General features: G+C 42.0%; 1 protein-coding gene across 1 annotated transcript in view; it reads left to right on the top strand.

Annotated features, from left to right (window-relative positions):
* The window catches only part of RARB (retinoic acid receptor beta), a gene marked incomplete at both ends in the record, with an annotated part of 193169 nt that overhangs the window by 139377 nt on the left and 31817 nt on the right, over nucleotides 1-21975 (top strand). Inside the window, 1 exon segment of the mRNA XM_080338653.1 lies at nucleotides 9230-9371. Coding sequence (XP_080194779.1) covers nucleotides 9230-9371 — 142 coding nt within the window.

Raw genomic sequence — 21975 nt, 5'->3', positions numbered from 1 at the left:
GACTTGTGCTCCAGGCCCCTCACCAGCTTCATTGCTCTTCTCTGAACTCTCTCCAGCACCTCAATGTCTTTCTTATGATGAGAGGCCCAAAACTGAACACAGGATTCAAGGTGGCACCTTACCAGTGCTGAGTACAGGGGGACGATCACTTCTCTAGTCTTGCCAGCCGCACTATTGCTGACACAAGCCAAGATGCTTTTGGCCTTTTTGGCCACCTGGGCACACTGCTGGCTCATATTCAGCTGACTGTCAATCAACACTCCTAGATACTTTTCTACTGGAAAAAAAATCCTCTCAAGTTGGACAAAGGGAATAGAAATGTGCTGGGTGTTAGAAACAAGCGGGAGCTGTACTGTGGCACAGCCAGAGGCGGCTCTTTGCCGGCCATTCTGGCAAGCGGGTGCGGGGCCAGCAACCACGGGCACCGGCCAGGCCCAGGCTGGGCAGCTGCACTGGCTGCAGGGGGTTGCGGGGGGAGTGGGGACAGCTGGTTGTGCACACAAACTGTGTGAGTCCCTCTGCTAGAGCAAGGGGAATTGTGCTTCAGCCAGCTTGAAGGCATCTATAAATATTTGTGGTGTAGTTTGCATTATTATTTCAGCTGAGCTGTAAACATTTGGTTGCTGATAGAGGGTTAGAAACTAGCACCTCCATAAATTTCAGACGGTGCAGAAATGCAGGGATTTTTATATTGACTGACAATGAAAGTCCCCATGTCTCTTCTGATAAATAACTGTGGTGCCAAATATGTGGGGGAACTCTGTGAGCCTTTGTGGTGAAGGCTGGGAGGGGAGAAGGATGCAAAGCCTGCCCGTGCGGGGAATTTCCTTAGAGCGTGCACATACCTTCTTTCTCCCGTGCAGGTTTGTGTTTGAGCTTGCCCTTTCCTCTTCACATGTTTCCGTCTCTGCCAGCAGCTAAATGAAGAGGCTAATTTGAGAGACTCCTACAAGTAATTGCAGTGTGGTAATTACATAGCTAACATGAGTCTTTTCCTTGTCCTGCCTGCTGCAGGAATCTGCATATCAAGACATGGATATAGCTTGGCAGGGATTTTTTTGTTTGTTGTACTACTTTGTTAGCGTAGCTGCTGCTTAGTATCTTTCCTTTCTAGTTCTGTGCAAAAAAATCCCATGTATGTCTAGTAAAATTACGATAAAATTGTCCTTGGAAGATGGTCCCCCCTGTTCCCACCAGCCAAAAACCCAGTGCGTAAAATCAGAGACCCAAATTAAGCGTGTAAACCAAAATCAGTCTTACATTTGGGGGACAACATTTTGGAAAGTCTTTCCTGATGCTGTGCTTCCATGCAAGAGAGCAGCTACCTAAATGGTTTGGAAAAGTGTCATTCTTTACGAAGAAATACTGCGCTTAATTAATTCTTGCTCCTGGGAGGTCAACCTGGGGCACTCATTATTGTCTTAATTGGTGGTATAAATCCTGAGGCACTGGAGGGGAAGAGAGGAAAAAAATGATGAGCAGTTAACAACATATAGCCTTTTGGATAAGTGCTAGCCAGTTGTACAACCATCCTAGTGACATATTATGGTTTTATTGGGTTATAGGTCTGGTCCTCCGCAAATTAGGTTAAAGGGAATTGATTTGCATAAACAAAAATATAACAAAATAGCAAAAAGGAATTATTCATTCCTGAGTTCTCCATTAAACTCTGTGAAAGAACTCAGTGTGCTGCAACTCAGAAGAGCGTTTCTTTGATCTCCTGTTATTCGTATTAAATTATATTCATTACTTTTCCCATCTGGAGTTTCCTAGCAGGCCAAAAATCATCCTACAGACATTACTGAAAGGAAGTTAACTGTAACTTTTTAATTGTATACATTTCATCTCCTTTTTTTTTTTTTTTTAATTTGAAGAAAGCAGATGGAATTGCATACCAGCGCCTTCCTTTCTGCTTAAATTACTCAAGTGGAGAAGCAGAAAATCTCAGCCGTTCTTACGCCTCACATATTGTTTCAAGGTGATGACTGTTCTGTCTGGAGACTTTGACATGTTTGCTAAAAAGGTCAGGAGTTCAGTGAAAATGGAAATTGTGGAGAAATCCATGTATAGTCTAGGGATGCTGTGGCACACTTGCTGGAGAAATCTGGTGGCACACTTGCTGGAGAAATCTGGTGGCACACTTGCTGGAGAAATCTGGCTGCAGATTTGCAACCAAATGAACACATCTCCCCTCTTTCATTAGTAGCTGCCTCTCTGCCAGCTGGCCAGTGGAAGAGTTTGAAACTCCACAGGAAAAAAAAACCAAGAAAATCAATGTTTTGATGTTTGGGGCATGTTTTTAAATATCAGGCCAGGGTTTATGGAATCAGAAAATGTATTGGCGTGGGGCACCATGAAAAACAGGTTTCGTTTCCAGCCTCACCGGTGGCTAATAGCTAATTCGCCTTAGTAGCTCCATGAATAATTTCCTTCAAGCTCTTTCATAATGTTTTTTTCTTGCCCTCTGAAGCCCACAGGACTTGTGACCTGCCCATTTTTGCTGGAGAATTTCTTGCAGTTGCTGAGGAGCATCCCCATTTTGGTAGCTCAGGGAGGGGTGACACCTTCCGCATCTGCCTGTCCCTGTCCTCTCAGCCTTTTTCTCAAGAAGTGAGAGAACTCTGAAAACTTCCACGCTTTTCTGTTTGCGTAAAAGATAATGAAAAGAGAATAGGCCTTTTTTCCTCTTAGTGGGCTACTCTTAGGTCCACATGTCTGTATTCTTGTATGCAAGACATGGGATAACACCTGCTTATTTTTGTGAAGTGTTTTGAGTTCTGTTGATTTTCAAACAAACAAAACTGGTTTAAATAACAAATTTGTTTTTCTTCAGCTGTGGAAGGTTATGGCTGCTCTTCATCTGCAGAATAAATGGCTAGACGAGATGAAATGTGGAAATAACAGCAATGACGGACAAACCCGGAGCACTTACCAAGGCAGGCGGGTGCCCAGCCCCTCTGCTGCGGGCAGCTGGCATCTCTGGGTGCTCTCCACAAGCTATTGACATTTAACAGCGTTTATTCATTTGTTTTTGCAAAGATCTGCCTGTTCTGCCCTGACATACATCATCAGTGCAATTTCCCTGCTTCCTGGCAGCGAGCCTTCCTCTACTTATTGTTGTAGCTGCTTCCATTTTGTGCCGGCGGTGGTTTCCAGCCACAATGTCAGACAATTAATTTGTTTATTCTGCAAGCTGTGACTTCTAAAGCGTGATAGACAGTGCAGACATCCCGGAAAAGTGCTGTGCAACTGGGAATGCACTCATTTTAGCTTCCTTTTAGATAGCTGCTTTGGCAGCTTTTGTTACTTGTGGGGTCTCATGTTCTGGCTGCAGCCATTTTACAGTGTCTTTTACACTATACAGAATTACTTAACAGCATATGCTGCGGCTTTTAGGTCTTTTATAAGCCTTTCTATGCAGCTCCTTTTGTGGGATTGCACATTATCAAGGCATTCCAGAGAAAATATTCCTGGTTAACAATTAAAAATTGTGTCCTTCTGCCCTAACCTGACTGCCGATCCTACCAAGACTTGATGAGGAAGGGTTTTTTTTGGTCCTTGACTGCTGCCACCTGTAGTAAAGGTACTGCAGACCACGTTTGCTTCTTGAACATACCTGGGCGATTCCCTGGACACAGAACAAAATGCAGATCTCATCACTGAGAGCGAGATTAAATATCTCTGATGCTCTAGCGAGAGTAGGAACAGGTTCCTTCCCTTGCAAGCCTATGTTTTACAGAGTTAGCAAAGATAGAAAAGAAGTTGTGCATCACAAACAGATTTGTTTTGTAGGAAGGGTATATATTTGTACAGCACCTCTTTCAGAATAAAGCTAATGGTAGAGGTTTCAGATATGTTGTGGGCTAGATTTTCTTTTTAGTTGTTAATGGTTTTTATCTTTCCCTTCAGAGCTCAGTCAGTCATAGTTTATAAATTACAAACCATACTGTAGAAGAGTTTTCTCTGCTCCTTTGTTTCTCTTATGATAAAGTAGCAATACACTTCACTCAGAAGCTTATTTTGCAAATTTACAAAAGAATGGCCTCTAAATCTGCAGGAGTTGTAGCTGGCTGCCTGTGTTTTTGGGTAGTCAAAGCTGAACCAGATGAACCGAGTAGGCTGTTCAAAGAGATGGAGGTCGCAGTAGCCCTTCTCTGCTGATGACCCTATCCCTGGCTTGCAGTGCACCTTCTCAACTTGTAAGCCCACTGCGTCTGCATATAAGATTTGGCATGCCCTTTGCTGGCAAAATATTTGTAAGACGTTTTTGAGATCAAATGATCCATCTCTCCATGTGATGTGCATAACTTGAGCTCTAAATCATCTGATTTGCCAAAATCAGCTGGACAGTGAAGGAAAGGGAGTCGTACAGATTCTCTACCAGATATGTAAGGGTAGCAGTTCATGCTAACAATTCTGTAAGACTTCATAAGCTTAAACACTTAACAATATCTTGAGGACTCATCTTTAATGACCTGCTTTGTATTCAGATAATCAGTGGCATAATGGCTTTCATAGTATTACTGGAATAGTTAATGTTTTCTGTAGGCGCTGCTGCTCTTCACTGAGATCTCTAATGTTGACAAACTACCAGGCGAATACTACAAAAGTAAGTGTGACTGGAATGAGGTGGGTTTTTTGGCATTGTGTTGAAGGTTATTATAGATTGACTAAATAGGTTGTTTAGTTCTAAGCAACAGACCTAGTAAACTAGGTCTATTTGCTGCTTAATGCATATGGTTTCATGTATCGGTCTCTGCTTTCAGTGCAGCAGATAAGATATCAACACAATTAAAAGTGAAAAATAATCTGTCTGCTCTGCCAGTGGTGGATGCTCAGAGAACACACGCTGATACAATAGATTTCTGAATAATTTATACTCAGCATTTTTTCCTTGCACTCGGTAAATGAGGACGCCTAATGTGGCATGGTCAGAGTGATATTCTATCTGTCATCCATTAAGATAACAAGATTGGTGGGCCTGGGAGGAGCGTGGTGTGGTGCGCAGAAAAGATGAGATTAACAATTGAAACGTTTGTCTGAAATGCTTTGTGTAAAGAATGCCAATAAAAGCAGCTCGGAAGGATGGAATTAATTCATAAGTGTGATTTCTGCAAAGCCTTGTTTGTCTTTGCTGAAATAAAAACACAAGATCCGTGTTGCTTTCAAAAGCTGTGGATAAAAGGAATATTAGAGCAAATCACTGTTCCTGATAGGTCTTCAGTAGTTTCCTCTACTTTAAATTCAAGTACTTTGTAGGTGCTATCGAAAACAATTATGTATGACAGTAATGTTTTATGTCTCACAGAATGGGGTTTTTTAATCTATTCATAAGGCATTTTAAATTCAAAAAAAGACTCATTTGTGCTTGTTTTTTTTGGCACAGGAGTGTCTCATCTCCCATCACAGGGTGTTAATTTGGATGAGATGCTAAAATATTTGTATCAGAATTCGCTCATGTAAATATTCAGCCAAAACAGACTACTTTTGAGGTGAATGGATTACAGTAAGTAGTAGCTTTCTTTTCCAAAAGCCAGGAGGCGCCTGAAGTTGATTAATTTATAAGCAGCGGTGGTTTGCTGTCTCTGAAGTTTCTGACAACTTCTTAAAGTTAAGTCACATTTGGAGTTTCTTAGTTTTTGAAGAAGCTGTTGGGGTTGTGAGATCAGATGGAAGTAATTTGACAAAAAGCACTTGGAGGAAAAAATAAGGCTTGCTTCTGTCTTGGCTATTTTTAGTAAACTGGCCGGTCTGTTATACCTGTGCTATCTGGAACCGAGCCTTGCAGTGGTTTAAATGTGCTTTTCTGTTTAACTGGGCAGCAAGTGCCCACTCTGCCCTGCCCACCGCTGTGTCCTGCAGAGTTTCCTCTCGCCTCAGAGCTGCTGGTAATAAAAGCAGGTGAAGTCCGGATACCCACAGAGGGATAACACAGGACACTGCCTGGCTTTTTAGCTCGGTGTCAGATTTTGGAAACATTTCTGGGCATGACCCCGCTTGCAGTGCCTCCTAAAATTTGTGGCTGCCCAGTGTGAGGCTTGTGGAGGCAGGTGGCCAAACCGAGCACCAGCACCTAGAATTTGCTCTTTGCCTGCCAGTGCTCGAACTCCTGTCACCCCCACAATAATGGCTTTTGTTTCGGGTTTGTATGCAAAGAAATTGAATAATATTTATAATCCGGACATTCTTCCTAGCGCCTGTCCAGAGGAAATATTACAGATCAAGTCTTTTCAGTGACGTATTGCTGACGTTTTGAAATGAATTTGCCACAAATCTTGGTAGAAATAGTATCTTAGTGTTGTCTTAGGGAAGAGTACTTGTGGAGTGGGTGCTAACATGCTGTTGAGAAAAAGATTCTTCATTTTGAGCAGGACCACATTATACCTTTGTTCACCTCAATATTTCACGTAAACAAATTCATTTTTATTTCTGTTTCATGAGTAACTCCAGGAAGAAAATCAAATACAGGTGTCAAAAATTAGTTTATAAAACAGTCTAAGATTCTAAAATTAATATCCTCATCTCTAGCTTTCACTGTGTAGGAAGATGTTGCCTGAGGAGGTTAGGCTGTTGAAGAAACTGCCTTCATTTTGACCTGGAGATCTGCTTTTTTAAAGTTTGCTCTTCTTAAGCCTTTTATATTAGCAGTGAGTTAATGAATGCTTTACATTTGCTGTCTGCAGAAGCTAGATCACCTTTTTCTGTTGGCCTGTGTGGTCAGCTTCCTATGGTAAAGACTGAGACAGCCTCCTCTGCTTTCCTTCCTGATGGGCTGTAATTAAACCCTAGGTTAAAAGGACACAGAACCTACAAGTGTCAGAACTTACCAGCCACTGGGTGCCATGAGCCACTGTTTATATTTTGGTGAAGTACAGGTATATTTAAAGGAGGCTGTTCACTCTTTTCCCGGTATTGGGTGACACTTTTGAAGCTCATATTTTGTTTCAAGTGGTGCCCATGTCAGCAAACCAGAAGTCTCTTGAGTGTGGATACACGGCAACCTCTGCCCCAGGCATGTGAAGGCCAAGAGGAGGATTTGGGGGCTGGTTTGGTTTTGTTTTGTGTTTTAAATTGCTACAGTTGTTCGGGGTGGTGAGACAGCTGCTGCCTGAGAAGGTTGTTTTTGTTTGTTTGGGCCATTTTGTTTGCTGCCCTGTCAGCCTGGTGGTAGGAGAGTGATTCTGTCGGTGACTGTGGGTGTTCATTTACATGCAGTGCTGGATGAAGCTGGGGTGGCTGCACGGGAGGCCACCAGTCCTGGCTTCCCCTGCCTCTTTCCAAATGAAAAGTGGTGACTGAATGAGCGGTATAGAGACCCTTGAACCAGCTTACACTTTCTGTCTGTTGAATTCAACCAAAATAGATGCCACAGACTCCTCAGTTCTAGTTAGGATCGTCAGCAATTGCCACAGAGCTGGGCATCGCAATGAAGCAAGTGTCAAAGCAAGAAAGTGACTGTTACCATAAACGTTCTTCTTGGCAAGTAAACAAACATACCCAGACTTGCCATACTTTTCGTTGTGAAGATTGAAGCAATGTTAATGGTCAAAAGTGTGGAATATAACAAAGCAGTTTTATTAATAACTTAAAAGGTTTTAATTGTCTAAGCAGATATATTTAAATTCTTCTTCTATGTCCAGTAGCATTAAGAAAAGAAAGGAGTGAGGAGTTTTTATTTAGCTCTTAGATGGTATTATTAAGTATCTTCTAAATCAGAGGAGCTGACTCCAGGATGAGGCTTGCCTGTGCAAGAGCTGCAGGAGACTATTGCCAAGGGTTACGTGATTAAGGAGGCATTTTTCAATTCTGAGTGAATTTGAGGTATTTTCATAACATTAGCATCTATTGCATGTTGGGTGTGCAAGGAATTTATGACCAGCCCTTACTGGCTGTGCCCGCCCTACCACTCCCTGATCATATGGCCAGAAACTCTCCCGGTTAACTCTGAACGATAGGGTTTTTTTGTCTTTTGAGCTACTTGCATATCTCTGAGTGCTTCTAGGAGAGCAAATTTTATAGCTTAACCATGATTGCATCTTTAGGCAAATGCGTTGTGGGCACAGAGCTATTGTCTGTGGCATCAAGTTTACCGCTGCCCTGTAGGGTGTAAACATGCGGCTGGTTTAAGAGTTTTAACCTCTCAAGCCCTGCAAGAAATATTACATTTCGAACTATTCTGCTATAATTCTGTGATCGTGACTGAAATTTGACCCTGGTGCTTGCTGAAACGATTTTCAAAATCTGAGTGAGAAGGTTAAATAGTGCTGTCAAATTTCCAAATGTCTGTTGCAGAAATACTTTCGCTGAATATCGGTGGGTTGACCTCCGAAATGTTTAAAGCAATCATTTTTTTTTTTTTTTACTTTTTTCCTTCATTATTATATCATATTATCTAAAGCTTGTGTTTTAGTGCAGATAAAGAAATCAACTTGTTTTTTGCCTTTTTTTCTGTGCCAGCTAACCTTGCCATTTATGGCTGGTTTTCTCTCTTTTACTTACTGAAGGACAAATCCAGTCCAATGGTGTTCCTTAAGTATAAACCAGACCTCTAGTGCTCTTTAATTTATGTTCCAGATCATTGTAATTACTTGATTATTTTCACAGCTGTATCTGAATAAGACAAAAAATGCTGTAATTGGCAACTTTTACAAGTTCACAACTCAATAACCTGGTGCTGGAACGTTTCCACCTGCAGAAGACTCATTAATTGCTGTAGGAGTTCCAGCAGCTAAGAGACCTGGGTTTCAAATTATTTCTGTTTTTACGTGCAGCCTTCAAACTAGAGAATCTCTGCAGTAACAAAAATAGACAGGACCTTTAGGCTGAGAGAGGATGTCAGTTGTTGGATGAGTCTTTGAGTTCCAAGTGGATCTGTTAGGAAGGCCTTTTTTTACCCAACTCATTACTATATCCATGAGCCCAAACCATTTTTATTTGGGCTTTTTTTTTTTTTTTTGTAAAATCTAGGACTTCATTTCCTGTTACTACTTCTAGTTTTGTTTATTTTGGCTGTAGGTTGCATTATTTAATTAGTTTTTATTTAAGAGATGCATATTATGTTGCAAGAAACAGTACTAAATTACAGTAAGACTGAGTCTTTAAAGATGCCATGCTCCAGCCATAACTTTGAATTTATTTTGTTATTTTAAAACTATGTTAGTGCCTATCTCTAAGGGTTGTGGGAAGCTCAAAAGTTTATTTGATTTCTTTCTTTCTTTCTTGATTTCAGGGCTTTTTCCGCAGGAGTATCCAGAAGAACATGGTTTACACATGTCACAGAGATAAAAACTGTGTTATCAATAAAGTTACCAGAAATCGCTGCCAGTACTGCAGACTACAGAAGTGCTTTGAAGTGGGAATGTCCAAAGAATGTAAGTTGTCTTCAGAAGCGATTTATTGTTTGTCATATCCTATGTATACATGGCAATCCAAAGGGAGAAAAATATTAGGCAATTATGTGATTGAAGCCAGTATCTGCATTCATATGTAAAGAACAGGGTATGGATTTTATACACAGCTTCAGACCTAAACTTTACAAACTTCTGAGTGCTTAACTTTGCAGCCTAAATGCCATCAGTTAAGAACCTGTAGTGCAGTGCGTTACCTGTGCAGTGCGGCCACCGTGCGTGAATGTGAGAACACCCAAGTGGGTAATTTTGCCAGGTTTCCTAAAAGAACAAACCCACACATACTTACTTTAAGATTGGATTATCTCCCATCTGCTCCAGAAATGGCTTTTTGGGGCAAGGGAGTAAGGGGAACAGAATTGGCTTCCTAAGCTCACTTTCAGTCCTCCCACTACCCTGCAGAGTGGCTTGTGGCTTTGCTGGGCTTACTGTCAGCCCAGGCTGTCATTTCACAAGGGCTTCCCAATGGTGCAGTTAGAATCAAAGAATCATTTTGGTTGGAAAAGACCTTTAAGACTGTCAAGTCCAACCATTAACCTAACACTGTCAAGTCCACCTCTAAACCATGTCCCTAAGAAGCTCATCTACATGTCTTTTAAACACCTCCAGGGATGGTGACTCCACCACTTCCCTGGGCAGCCTGTTCCAATGCCTGACAACCCTTTCCATGAAGAATTTTTCCTAATATCTAATCTAAACCTCCCCTTGCGCAGCTTCAGGCCAGGTCCTCTTGTCCTTCAGACTTCTTCAGCTTTGCACCTTTTCTCTCACGTTGCTGCAGGTGCCAGAGGTCCTTCTTTCAGTGGTAGTGCCAGTTTGTTCCATTTTACAAAGCCAGTGGTACAGCAGCCTTGAGTCTTCTGTTCTTACAACAAGCTGACAAAGCGCATAAAAATCCCAAAGGGTTTTCCTCTCCCTTCTTTTCTAGAAATCTCTGATTTGCCCTTTAAATAAAAAATTAGGTAGAAATCTGTAGTTTTTCTCCTTTTTCAGTTTATTGATTTACCTGTCAAGCATGAAAATTTAGCTAAAAAAGCCATTCTCAAATCCCTGTGGGGTAATGCTTCTGAAACTTTCTCGTTTTTGATTGGAGTGATTGCCCCGGCAAAAAAGTCTTCAGTGTAGTGATTTATTTGATTGTTGAGGGTTTTTACTTCTATCAGTGATGTTCCTGATTTCAGTAGGACGATTCCACTAATAAACATGACAGAAATTTGCAGTGTGTGCATAAGAGAAGTTGGGGAAAATTGCCCCAAACCACTTCTTTACTTTAATTCACCCACAGGAGTTTCTTGGAGAGACTTTAAGACCAGAAGCAAAAAAAAAAGTGACACCGATGAGACGTTTATAACTGAACTAAGACTTAAATTAGTTCTCATCCTCAGCATTTCTCCTTCCTGAATTTTGTGGGACTTCCCAGAAGTTCCCTTCTCTGTGCTTGGGCAGGAGCTGGAGGGATCCCAAAGTCACACTGGTCCCTCTTGTGTGCATCCTTTTTTTTCTCTCCCAGCCTCTCTTTCCTCTCTTCCTAGTGGAAAAGTGTGTAGGAGCAGAGGAAGAACCAAACACATATTTAGAACCACCTTGCAGTGTTTCCAGCTCCTTTTCATGGAAATCTTAAATTGTGGTTGTTGAAAAGGGCCAACGTCAAATTTCAAGCAACTAGGGGAGCTGGGAGGTCTTAGGATTTCCATTATTTCAGTGTCCTTGTTGGGTTTTCTAGTTTTCTTGTGTGCCTGAAGTGCACTTCTCTGTACTTATGTATAGATTTACTGGAGTGGAGACCATGATAGGAGTAAGGGAGAAGGCAGGCTACATACAAAGACACACAGAGATGTAAGATTGAATGAGGAGGATTTTATTGATAGGTATTTGACTGCGTATGTATCTGTGCACATGAAGCTTTTTTCTTGATAAAAAACGTGTTGCAGTTTGGAAGGGAAGAGAAAACACTTCTCACCTGAGAGCTTGTTGGTCTTAAATTCTTAAGGATATTATTGCTGATGTGAAGTAGTAATCTCATTAAATACTGTAACGTCACATCAGACGAGGTTTTGGAAATATCAGCAGTATTTCTAACAAGTTAATCAAAGTTACTTGGGGTAAAGTATAAAGACATAGTGCCTTTTAGGTGATGGATTGTTTTCCCCAAAAGGGTAGCTGGAGCTTTTCCAGCAAGAATTAAGGTTTTGCTCTGCCTGTTTCTTTGGGCAAAGTGAGAGAAATGGCCCTTTGGCAGTTGCCTTTATCTCAAACCACTACAGGCACTGAAAGGGGAATAACAGGTTGGAGGGGGAACAGAGGATAGTGGGAAGAAGCGAGGGATGTCCTCTGGCTGCACTTCTGTACAAGGCATTTGCAAAGCAATAGAGGAATTATTTTAAATGTCATCAGTTTGAATGCAGTTTGTCTTGTCTTCTGGGTTTAAGCATTAAGTCTGAAGCTATTCCATGTTACCTTTTCATAAACAGGAGTTTTTCATCTCTTTACAAGATTTGAAAAACTCTTATCTGACCTTCTTTCATACATATCTCCAGGTTTCAAGTCCATTTCTTTAGAAGTTTGTGTAAACAAAGGCACATTTGTCAGTGAGCTTTTTCTTACCAGACAGAGGTTTTTCTTTTACCCCAGTACCTTATTCACATTTCAGTTTTCTGTCTTCTTACAATTCTGTTATCTTGTAACGTGAAAGCCACGAACAAAGGACAGAAAAAAGTATCAGAGAAATCTCAGAGGGAAACAAGCCTACAATGCTCAAACCAGTCCCAAAAGGGGAAAGTAGTGGTGGTGGGCAGCTGCAAATAGGAACCCCAAGGTCTCTTCCCAGGAGGTAAGGAGAAGTAAATGCAGAGTTTCAGTATACAGAACAATCTGTGCTTAAATACTGCAGTCCTGTGTTTATTTGTTCTGCCTTTAAAGGGCATGCAAAAGTACTTGCATATGTGACTCCTTTTGAGCTTAATGAGAGTTACACACAAACAGCAGAGATGAGAACTGACTGCCTAGCCTGTGTGATAAGGATAAGAATGCTGGTACAGTGTTTTGGAAGGGAAGATGTACTGAGCGTTTCTTCCATGCTTTTATCTCGTTTTAGAGAATGAAGTGAGAAGATGAAGGAATGCACCAAATTTGCATTTCTTTATAGGTTGTTTTGTTTGTGTAGGGAAAAAAAAGTTATCTTCAACCCCATGTTTGTCCCGAGATCAGATCAGGACAGGTCAATAACAAAACTGCCTCCAAGGCAGGAGTGGAGCTATTTGCCTTGTGATAATATCTGCAGGACCCGCTGAAACTGGATCCCACTAGTGTTGGGACTGTCTTTCATTGTGCAGTCCCTGTTGCAAAAGAAGTTTGTGCTCCAAATAGACAAGACAAAGGGTGTGAGGTGAAACGGCTTAGTGATGACCGTCCTGTCATCCTACAACAGCGCAAAACACAGCTTGAACTTAAGCCTTGCCTGTCTTTCATCAGATCGCCTTCCTTCAGAAACCGCTGAGCTTATGTCCCTGCAACCTGAGCTGCAGCTCTTGGCGTGGCAGCCCCGAGCCAGCCCCGCCACCAGCACCGCATCAGATTTTGGGTTCACTCTCTGGCTGTCCCACCTCACTTCATGCATTGGGTGCTCAGGAGCGTGTGCATGCAGCTGAGGCTCTGATCCCCACTCCAGACCATCTTTCTTACCCTTGCAGCCTGTTAATTTTTTTAATTAACATGTCGAGACAAATGGTGATCCCACAGGGCTATTTTTTTTTTGCTGCTGCTGCTGAAGTGAGAAGGCTACTAAGGCTGACAGAGGCTCATTATGTGATGGAGAGCCTTAGGAAACTAACCTTTGCCCTTCTATTACGTGATCTCTAAGCTGACGTTGAAGCACCGTCCTTGGCCTGACCTCAGGTGTCAGCCAGAAGCGCCCTGTTGCCTGGATGCACGGACCTGGGTCCTCGGGAGCCGGCGAGGGGTCATGCATACGGTGCTGCCCCCCGCAATTAGGGGAAAACATGGGGAGCTGGGCAAAACTCTCCAGCAATAATGGACTCTTTCAAGCAGGATGCTGGAACATACACTGCGTAAGGTGAAGCCCACCCTTAAAGAAAACCTAAGCTGCATTTATAGCAGGGAACAAGGGGGAAGAAAATGGAGCTTCCTTCTGCCATAACTGCTCGGCTTAGCCCAGCAGCTTTTCCACCTCCATCCTCCCTGTGTTACAAAATTTGCTGGCTGCAAGGACTGTCGCTGTGCTTGGTAATCTGCAAGGTGCCCCTCAGACACGCACCCAGCCCGCGTACTGGGGTGTGATGCAGAGGAGCCCTGTGTGCTGGCATAAACCTCATCTGCGGTGCACTCTAATAGAGCAAAATTATGTTTATAAAGGCATGGAATTATTGTTCCAGATTGCTTCAGTGCACTGAAGCAATGTTGAGATTTGTAAATCTGCTTACAATTAACCTCCCTGGAGGGAGGGAAGGAGGAAGGGAGGGAATGCAAGGGAATTACCATGAAGTGGAGAGAATCCAGTTTTTGTGCTCCGTATATGTTGGGGTTTTTTTGGACTTGCACAGAAATGTCTGTTACTTTTTGTCACAAACTTCAAAGTCTTATAATATTTAAATGTTTGTGCTTCTCCGAACATACGATTACATTCTGCTGCTAAACAATAGAATGAATTGGTTTTGTTATTTTGATTCTAGTTTAAATTAGCAAGCAGGAAGCATCAGCTTGAAGAACTGTCATGTTTGCGTTTTTTCATTTTGTTTCAGGCTCCTTAGTGAGGTGCAATTTTGTCTCCAGTGAATGGTTAGGTGGAGGGCTGGTCTGTGTAGTTGTGTTTGAGAAGTTCATGCAGATTCCACTGATGTAGTTCTAAAGTGAATTAATTAGAATGCATGAAATCTTTGTTTAGGCACTTTTAGTCAGAACTAAAGGGGGCCTTTATTCTTTTTAGCCAGTAGAAAGCACTGAATGTAAGAATTGCTTTTGCTTTGCTATGGGCTAGATTTTTAACTAGATACCTAAATACCAAACAGTGGCTGGAGGCTTTTTCACAAATTCCAGCGTGGTTGCCTCGCTTGCTAAGTCCTGACTCGCTTTGCTCTATCGAGGGGCATGAGCTAAATATCAGAGTGGAAATCACGAAACCTTGAGTTCTGTTCTGGGACTAATTCCTCTCTCTAGACACTACAGGCCTATTAGACTAGTTTTCCTGTCTTGAGAGGTGGAAATGATGAGTCTTTTTACAGGGGCTGGGAGACCTTGCATTCTAAGTGCTTTGAAGGCAAAAGATATAATCCATGGAAAATACTAGTGAAATTAAGGATTTGAGTATACGCATAATGGGGAAACTGTGTCCAAGCCACACAGATTGCAATTTTTCCATTTTATTAAGGTTGGGTTGGGTTTTTTTAGTTGCTGATCAGATAGGAATGCTTGTATTTATTTTTTCAAGCTGAGAAATTGGGAACTTTCAAAAGTTAATGCCAAACACTCATTATCACTGATGGGTAGATTTTTTTAATATGAGAGTGAAGCCAACATGAAGGGTCTTCCTGCTACAAAAACCACAGCGCTCTAGTGTCAGTCTCTCCTCTGGCAGAGATAATGCACACTTTGTTATGCTGGATGGCTGAAAATGATGTATATACAATTAAAATTCCCTTGTAGAGAACTGAGTTCTACTTGTTGCCCGTTCTTTCCCATGCTTAAACAAACATCTTTTGCTTTTAGCATTGGTTCGGTGTCTTCAGAGAAGCAGATCTGTTTTTCTTTTCTCCTTTTGGGGTCTGCTTCTTTTGTGTTTTAGCCATACCCCCTGATTTTGCATAGCTTTCACTTGCCAGCTTTAATGTTTAAAGGAGCAACTTAGATTGAATGTTATTATTCATAATTTACTCTATGTTCTGTGAAGATGGTTATGTAATAGCAGTAATTGCATCAACTCACCTAATGAGCTTTCCCTCCAGTGCCATGTACAGCAGATTAATAGCCCATGAATTCATTTGCAGCTCGTTGTGTTTCAGAAAAGTATTTCAGGCAGCAATTAATAAACTGCTAAAGAAAATAACATAAAAAATTATTTTTTTTTTTTTATTATGTTAACTCTCCAGCTGAAAAATTTATTGGCACCTTTCATGATGTGGCTAAGTAAATTCTGTCCTAATTCCTCAAGCAGAGCGTGATCAGTGAACCCTGCTCAACTCAAGGCTGTTTGGTAATTAGTCTGATCTTTATATCCTAAAATGTTAGAGAAAAGTATGAATAACGTCCTAAAGTTCTCTTTTTCTTCTGTTCGTTGCCTTTCAGGCATTACGCAAATAGCTGTAACTTTAAGCCATAACACGCTAGTGCTGCAAATGTTGTTGGTTTTTTTCTCCCCTTTCTTGCGTAGAAATCCCATAATTGTGTAAGCTAAGAGTTGAAGACCCTGGCCAACAAACAACCCCTGGCACCGTTTCTGTGCTGCTTGTTGTTGGCTCCAGCGTCCCGTACCTCCCAAGTGGTGGGACTGAGCCCGGAGCAGGGACCCAGGGAGGGTCAAGGGCTGCTGCTGCTGCCCTGCGGGAAGATAAACCAGGGGCCGAATGCCACCGGAGAGGGAGATGCTGGGAGAAAGGCTCAGAGATGGAAGGTGAGAGCAGGGAGACTCCTACTTTTTGCAGCATGGAGGGAGTGAGGTGGTTGAACCTGATGGGAGAAGAGCAGCAGTGAGATGCCAGGGCTGTGGCCACTTCCATGGGAAAGTGGCTTGGAGAAGCGGGAGACACCACTGAACGTGGCCAATCTTGCCATTACTCTTTCCACCCCTCTTTTTTTTTTTTTTAATGTGTTTATCAAGTTTTTAATATTTTACATCATTTCTTGTTCAAAAAAGGTTCTCTCTCCCTCCCCACCTTCATTCAAAAAGAGCACTAGGCCTTGGCTTATCTTTAAAAGTAGTAAAATATATGTATTTTTTAAAACCTCTTCCCTCATTTTGGACTCTTGAGGACTGAGTAAGCATAAAGGGAATTCCTTCAATAAGCTCATACAGAGATTGATTACATGTCCTCAGCTGGAAGTTACATTAAGACTTATTCACCAAGGTATAGCTACCGTGGTGAACTTTTCATCGCTCTCTGCTGTCTCTATGACAACACAGATCCTGGCAGAAGTTACCAGGGCTCATGTGGTCTCTGCAGCCTTTGTCTGCATCCACCAATCCTAGTCCTCGGCGGCTGTAAATATGTGCCTTTCTTACATTTTTGTTTAACAAGGTGTTATATTAAAGTTGTGGCACTTCTAAAGTTATTACGCTAGTCATTTGTACTGCAGTACATGACTGAGCTCTGAAAGGGGCGTGCTATAAGAAAAGAAAAAGTGTCAGATATTAGTAGACTTTCTGAAGGCCTCTTGATCTTGTCCTGTGGAAGAAATTCAGCTGAACAGCACAAAGTCCTTGTACAAGTAACTTTTGTTTCATTATAGGTGAAACTTGAAGATAACTAGAGGCAGTGAAAAGTGTAACACACATACAGTCTAATTTCAGCTCACACCTGCAGCTCACTCCAGAGAAGTACATTTTACTGTTCAGTAGCTCTGGCAAAGTCCTCAGGTGTGATTGAACTCATTTTTATCTCAAGGGAGCACATTTCATCAGAGCCCACCGAGTGGGTAATGCCTGTCCGTTGGTGCTAGCAGCTCAGGTTTCCGTGGTGGTCCTGCCACATGCCACCTCCTCTGGAGGGTCTAAGTCTTTCACGAGGACAGTTAGTGGCACTGGTGCAGGTGGAACTTCCCGTTTTTTAATCTCACACCTTTTGGGGTTTTTAGGGATCATCCCATTTTCTTCAGTCAGTTTCCCAGTAACCAGCATTTTGGGTGGGTATCTCTTACAAAGCCGCTTCTTAACATGGATTGGGTTGTTTCTGTGGTCTTTTTCTTTTATTTCTTGTCCCTCACTTTGCTTTTGGGGCATCCATGAGGGAGTTACAGCATTACTCCAGATGGTAAATATAAAGACACTGGCTCCATGCATTCGTGTTGCCATTGCAGGTAGCCTTTGCCTTTTCTTGAGTTTAATACTGCTTTTGGGCCAGGCAAAACCCTGGGTTTTCTGCCGTGTGCTGTGCTGGGCAATGCTGCTGCACGAGCAGATAGGAAAGCGAGAGGCAGCCTGTCCCTGCCCGGGCCCTGCGCTCCGAATCTCAGGGCTGAGGCCACGCTTGCTTGGTCATGCAGACATAACTGCTGAGACCCCAATCCCATGACCTCAAAAGCTTTGTTTCAGAGCTTCCATTCTTCCTTTATGCACTCAGTTCACTGCTTTGTATTCCTCATTCGGATCATTTTCTTGTTCGGGGGCACAGGGCATCTTTGATGCATCTCTTTCTCCTAATTGCCATTGTGCCGTGCTGGTTGTGCTTTCTATACTGGCACCTTGTGGTTTCTCTGCTATCCTTTTTTTTCTCCCTTTGAATGTTGTGTTTTGTTGTGGTTTTTTTGGGGGTTGTTGAATCTGAAAGATGGAGAAATATCCACGAGATAAATATCAGTCTGGGAACAAGCAAATTGCCAGTGTCCTGGGCCTTGAAGCTAAACATGGCTTATTTGGTTGTCAGGCCAACCTGAAAATGTTATCTGCAGTAGCCAAGGTTCATGAGAAATGCAGTAAATTGTTCCCAAGAGTTCTGGGAAGTCTGAACTGCAGCAACCCGAAAGTGCCTGAAGGGACTTGGTATCAGAAGAGATGCGTATTTGGTCCTTCCCCTTAGAAGAGACGCATATGAGAAGGCATACATCTTCCTGATGGTTTATATATCTGCAAACTTACTTCTTAGTTTTCCTGGTGATCACTCTACTGGAGAATGTCTGGCGCAGGATAGGTGTCTCTGCAGAAGGCAAAGAAACAAAGCTCCTGCTGGTGTCTGTGGAGAGCAACCCCTGTGCCGATGGTGTAGAAGATAGAAAGCAGGTGCTCAGAAACCAGTAAGCTCTCAAAGACAGCTTAAGAAGATCTCTCCATAAGTAGATGAGGCCATGGATTTCCCTCTGCTGCTGTCAGGCTCTTATGGCTTGCTTTCATCCACAGTAGGAATTGTTATAGCAGAGGGAGTTTTCCATTGCTGTGCCTGCGATAAGCCAGCTGACACATTGCAGCTCCTCCTGCTGGGATGCTGGCCCTAGGATTGTGCTCTAAAAATAGCCTTGGTTTGTTTTTAGTTTGACTTGATATCACATGCTCAGTTTTAAAATACATTGGAACAGTTAATCTGCAGTTCTGCAGTGCTCACGTGGAAAGTGTACAGGATTTTTCAAAGAGAGGTGGCATACAAGCAGTAAAAATAACAACCTTTTTATCCTAACTTAAATAACACTCTGCTCCTAACACACTATGAAAGGAAAAAGAAAGATCATAAAGCATTGGGATTTTTAATTTCCTTTGGCCCTATCTCACCTTACTCCAGCACTTGTTCGCATGCTCACATGTTTCTGAAAACTCTTGAATTTTTAAAGCTAGGTCTTGTGAAAAGTCTGTCAATCAGACAACAGCTCTAAAAACTGACTTTTACAAGTTGTAGCTTAAAGCCCTACAGGCAGTACCTGCGGCTGATAAGCCTTTAATCAGCTATGGGATCATTTCTCAGTGCTGCGCACCTATAACCAGTTGCTTATTGTTGATGTAAACAGATTTAGTAAGTAAATGTGAGGTAATTATCTGACTTTTAGAGACATTTACATGAATTTCAGAGTTAAAGCTAAGTGGAATTCTTCCTTTCCCCTGGCAAAAAGTGCAATAGAAAGCAAACATGCTTTTAGTTGGATTACAGGCATGGTTAGTCATCTGACAGACAGTTTTAATGGAGTCAGAAAGACATGCTAGGGAAACATGCTGACCTACTTTTCTTTCTCTTTCTTTCTTTCTCTTTCTTTTCTTTCTCTCCTTCTCTCTCCTTCTCTCTCCTTCTCTCTCCTTCTCTCTCCTTCTCTCTCCTTCTCTCTCCTTCTCTCTCCTTCTCTTTTCTTTCTACTTTTAAGCAAGTGAAATGTAAATTTTAAAACTCCCTATGAAGTTAGATTTTGCTGACAGCTTATTTTGTAATTAATTTATTTATGCTTCTCCTTGGGGAACGATAGATGGTTTTGGTAACAGAATTTCATCAGGTTGTTTTTGTTTCTGTTAGGAAATTGGGTTACATCTGAGAAATCCATGTTCCTTCCCCCTTTCCACGACAAAGCAATTGGCTTCAAGTTAATGAATGATTTAAGTCCAATCCTGAGGGAGGACTTTACAAACCATTTAGAATGACAGACTAACAAAGCGTATTACATTTGTATCATTTTCAACACATTATATTTTTAAACATTTTTCATCTGTAAACTTATGGGAAGAGGGATTACGGGCAGATAGCATTGTGCATTTTTCATTTGGGATTGGTTTTTTCCCACGTTAAGTAGGTCGATGCTCCAGTGTCGGGGTTCTCTTGGAGGTAGAACTCGGTGATTTAAACCTGGGAAACTCCTAACAAAAAGAACTTGAGAGCCTGAAAAGAAAGCATTAATTTAAATAGGAAAACTTAATGCAATGAGGGTGGATTAAATATGAAAAACAGAAATACTAAATTGAATGATAACTGGAAGATAAGGGAGAGCTTTTTAAAAGCACTGCAGGCATCACCGCGCTCTCTCCTTTAGCAGCGGGCACATCTGCGATTCGTGAGATGTCTGAGGGTGCCAGGTCGCTGCTTTACTCCCTTGGCAGCAACAGATAGTTTTGGTGAAGACATCACTGCCCGGATGAAGGAGGAGGAGAGGTCATCCATCGTTCCTTGACTCACCACCCGATCCGGAGAGACTCTCCTCACCTGCTCTTGTCTCCTCCTGTTTCCATCATGAGCAGGTTTCCTGCTGTCAGTCAGCCGTGCTGCAATGGGCACTGCCGCCAATCCTTTGCTTCTTCCCACCTCTCCTGAAAAAAACAAAGTTCTGGTTTCTTTGCTTTTATTTTAACTCCCAGCTAGCTGATTACAGTTGCGTTATGGAAATAGTAACACAATGTAAGAGAGGTGGAAAAAAATTGAAGTTTCCAGGAATTGCAGTTTATGGGGAGTAGTATTGCATTTCAAAGAACCTACAAGTTACGTGTGCTCTTACAAAGTGTAGTACTTTTAATTGCTTTCATATGTTGTATACTTTTAGGGGATGTCCCAGTGGCAGAGTGAAGACTGAAATTTATTTTTTATCACTTAAATAATTAAGTATAAGATGTTTATTTTGGCTGATACATGAGAGTCTTTCCTATGTCTCAAGACAACTGCAACTGGCATTGCACAGGTTGTAGCTTTTTTGTAACCTGGAGGCAGCAGCCCAGGAAGACAAATCAACAGTAAATGGACGTCCTTACAAGATGAGCGGCTGCACCTCACGTGTTCAGCATCCCTGAGTGCACGGTAACTGTGTGAGCTGCTCCTTATGTACAAAGACTGCCTTCCCCCGGGTTTTCTTCCCATAGCGCTTCTTCTGGGTGACCCATGAACATGGTTTCTTTTGATTCTCATGGAGACACAAGAGAAGAGAGCCACTCAAAAAAATTGTCACTTCTGAAATTTTATCAATGTGGGTTTTTTCTGATACAGATGAATTGTTGATACTGGAAGATGGAGCATTGGATTTAGTGAAGCTTGAGCTGCTCTCTGACAATATTGGTCTGCCTCTGTTGGGCAGGGAGCAAGCCGGGGCTCTTTTCTTTCAAATTAGATGTCTCATGAAGATGAGTGTGGAAGTTCAGAGGTCACGGTGTGTGCTTGGTCTCTTAGTCCACATTGTACAGTGCCATGCCATCTGGTTAGCCCATTGAGGAGCTCAGGAATCAAACCTGCAAGGTCCAGTTGCCCATAACAAATGACATGGAGAACTGTTAGTTCATAAGAGCCTTTTGACAGCATTTTTCTACAAGGAAGGATGCTCAATTTGCTGCTTTCTGTAATTTGGAAGAGAATCTGAATGCATACTCCTTTTTTTTTTTTTTCCTCTTTGGCTGCCTCTTGGGGTGAATGCTGCTACTGAATCAGAACATCCAGAAAATAAAAGCGAGAGGATAGTTATTATTAAGAAAAAGAAACCCAGTGATGTTCAACCCTCTCCTGTAACAAAGTGAAAAGTACACAGGGAGAAAAGAGAATAAGCAGAAATATTTTATTCCTTTAATTCTGCAGAAGGCTTAAATCCTGCTTGTCGTAAAGAGAGAGAGTCAAAGCCTTTTCTTGGCAAGTTTTGTTGTTTTCTAAGTCAGTTACAGCTATTTCACATGTTTATTAGGAACAATTTCCCTACTAGAATTTAAGCATGGCAAGGCATGAACATATATAAAACCATGAAGACACGTCAACTACTTCCCACGAGGTATGCAGTATTAAGTCCCATGAGTTTTGGGGTCTTATTTCTTGGCTGAGGGGACAAGGTAGGCAGATAATCCTATGGTAAATGAGCCTTGCAGTAATGCAGGAGGAACTTTTCAAAATATTCTTGAGAAACCAGGGTGTGGGAAGAATAAAGCAATTAAGAGGAATCATTAGGTATCCTGTCTTAAACAGTTTAT

Source organism: Nesoenas mayeri, assembly GCF_963082525.1.
Source record: "Nesoenas mayeri genome assembly, chromosome: 2".
Taxonomy (NCBI): domain Eukaryota; kingdom Metazoa; phylum Chordata; class Aves; order Columbiformes; family Columbidae; genus Nesoenas; species Nesoenas mayeri.
The sequence above is the reverse complement of the archived record's forward strand: the minus strand, read 5'-3'. Positions and strand labels throughout refer to the sequence as shown.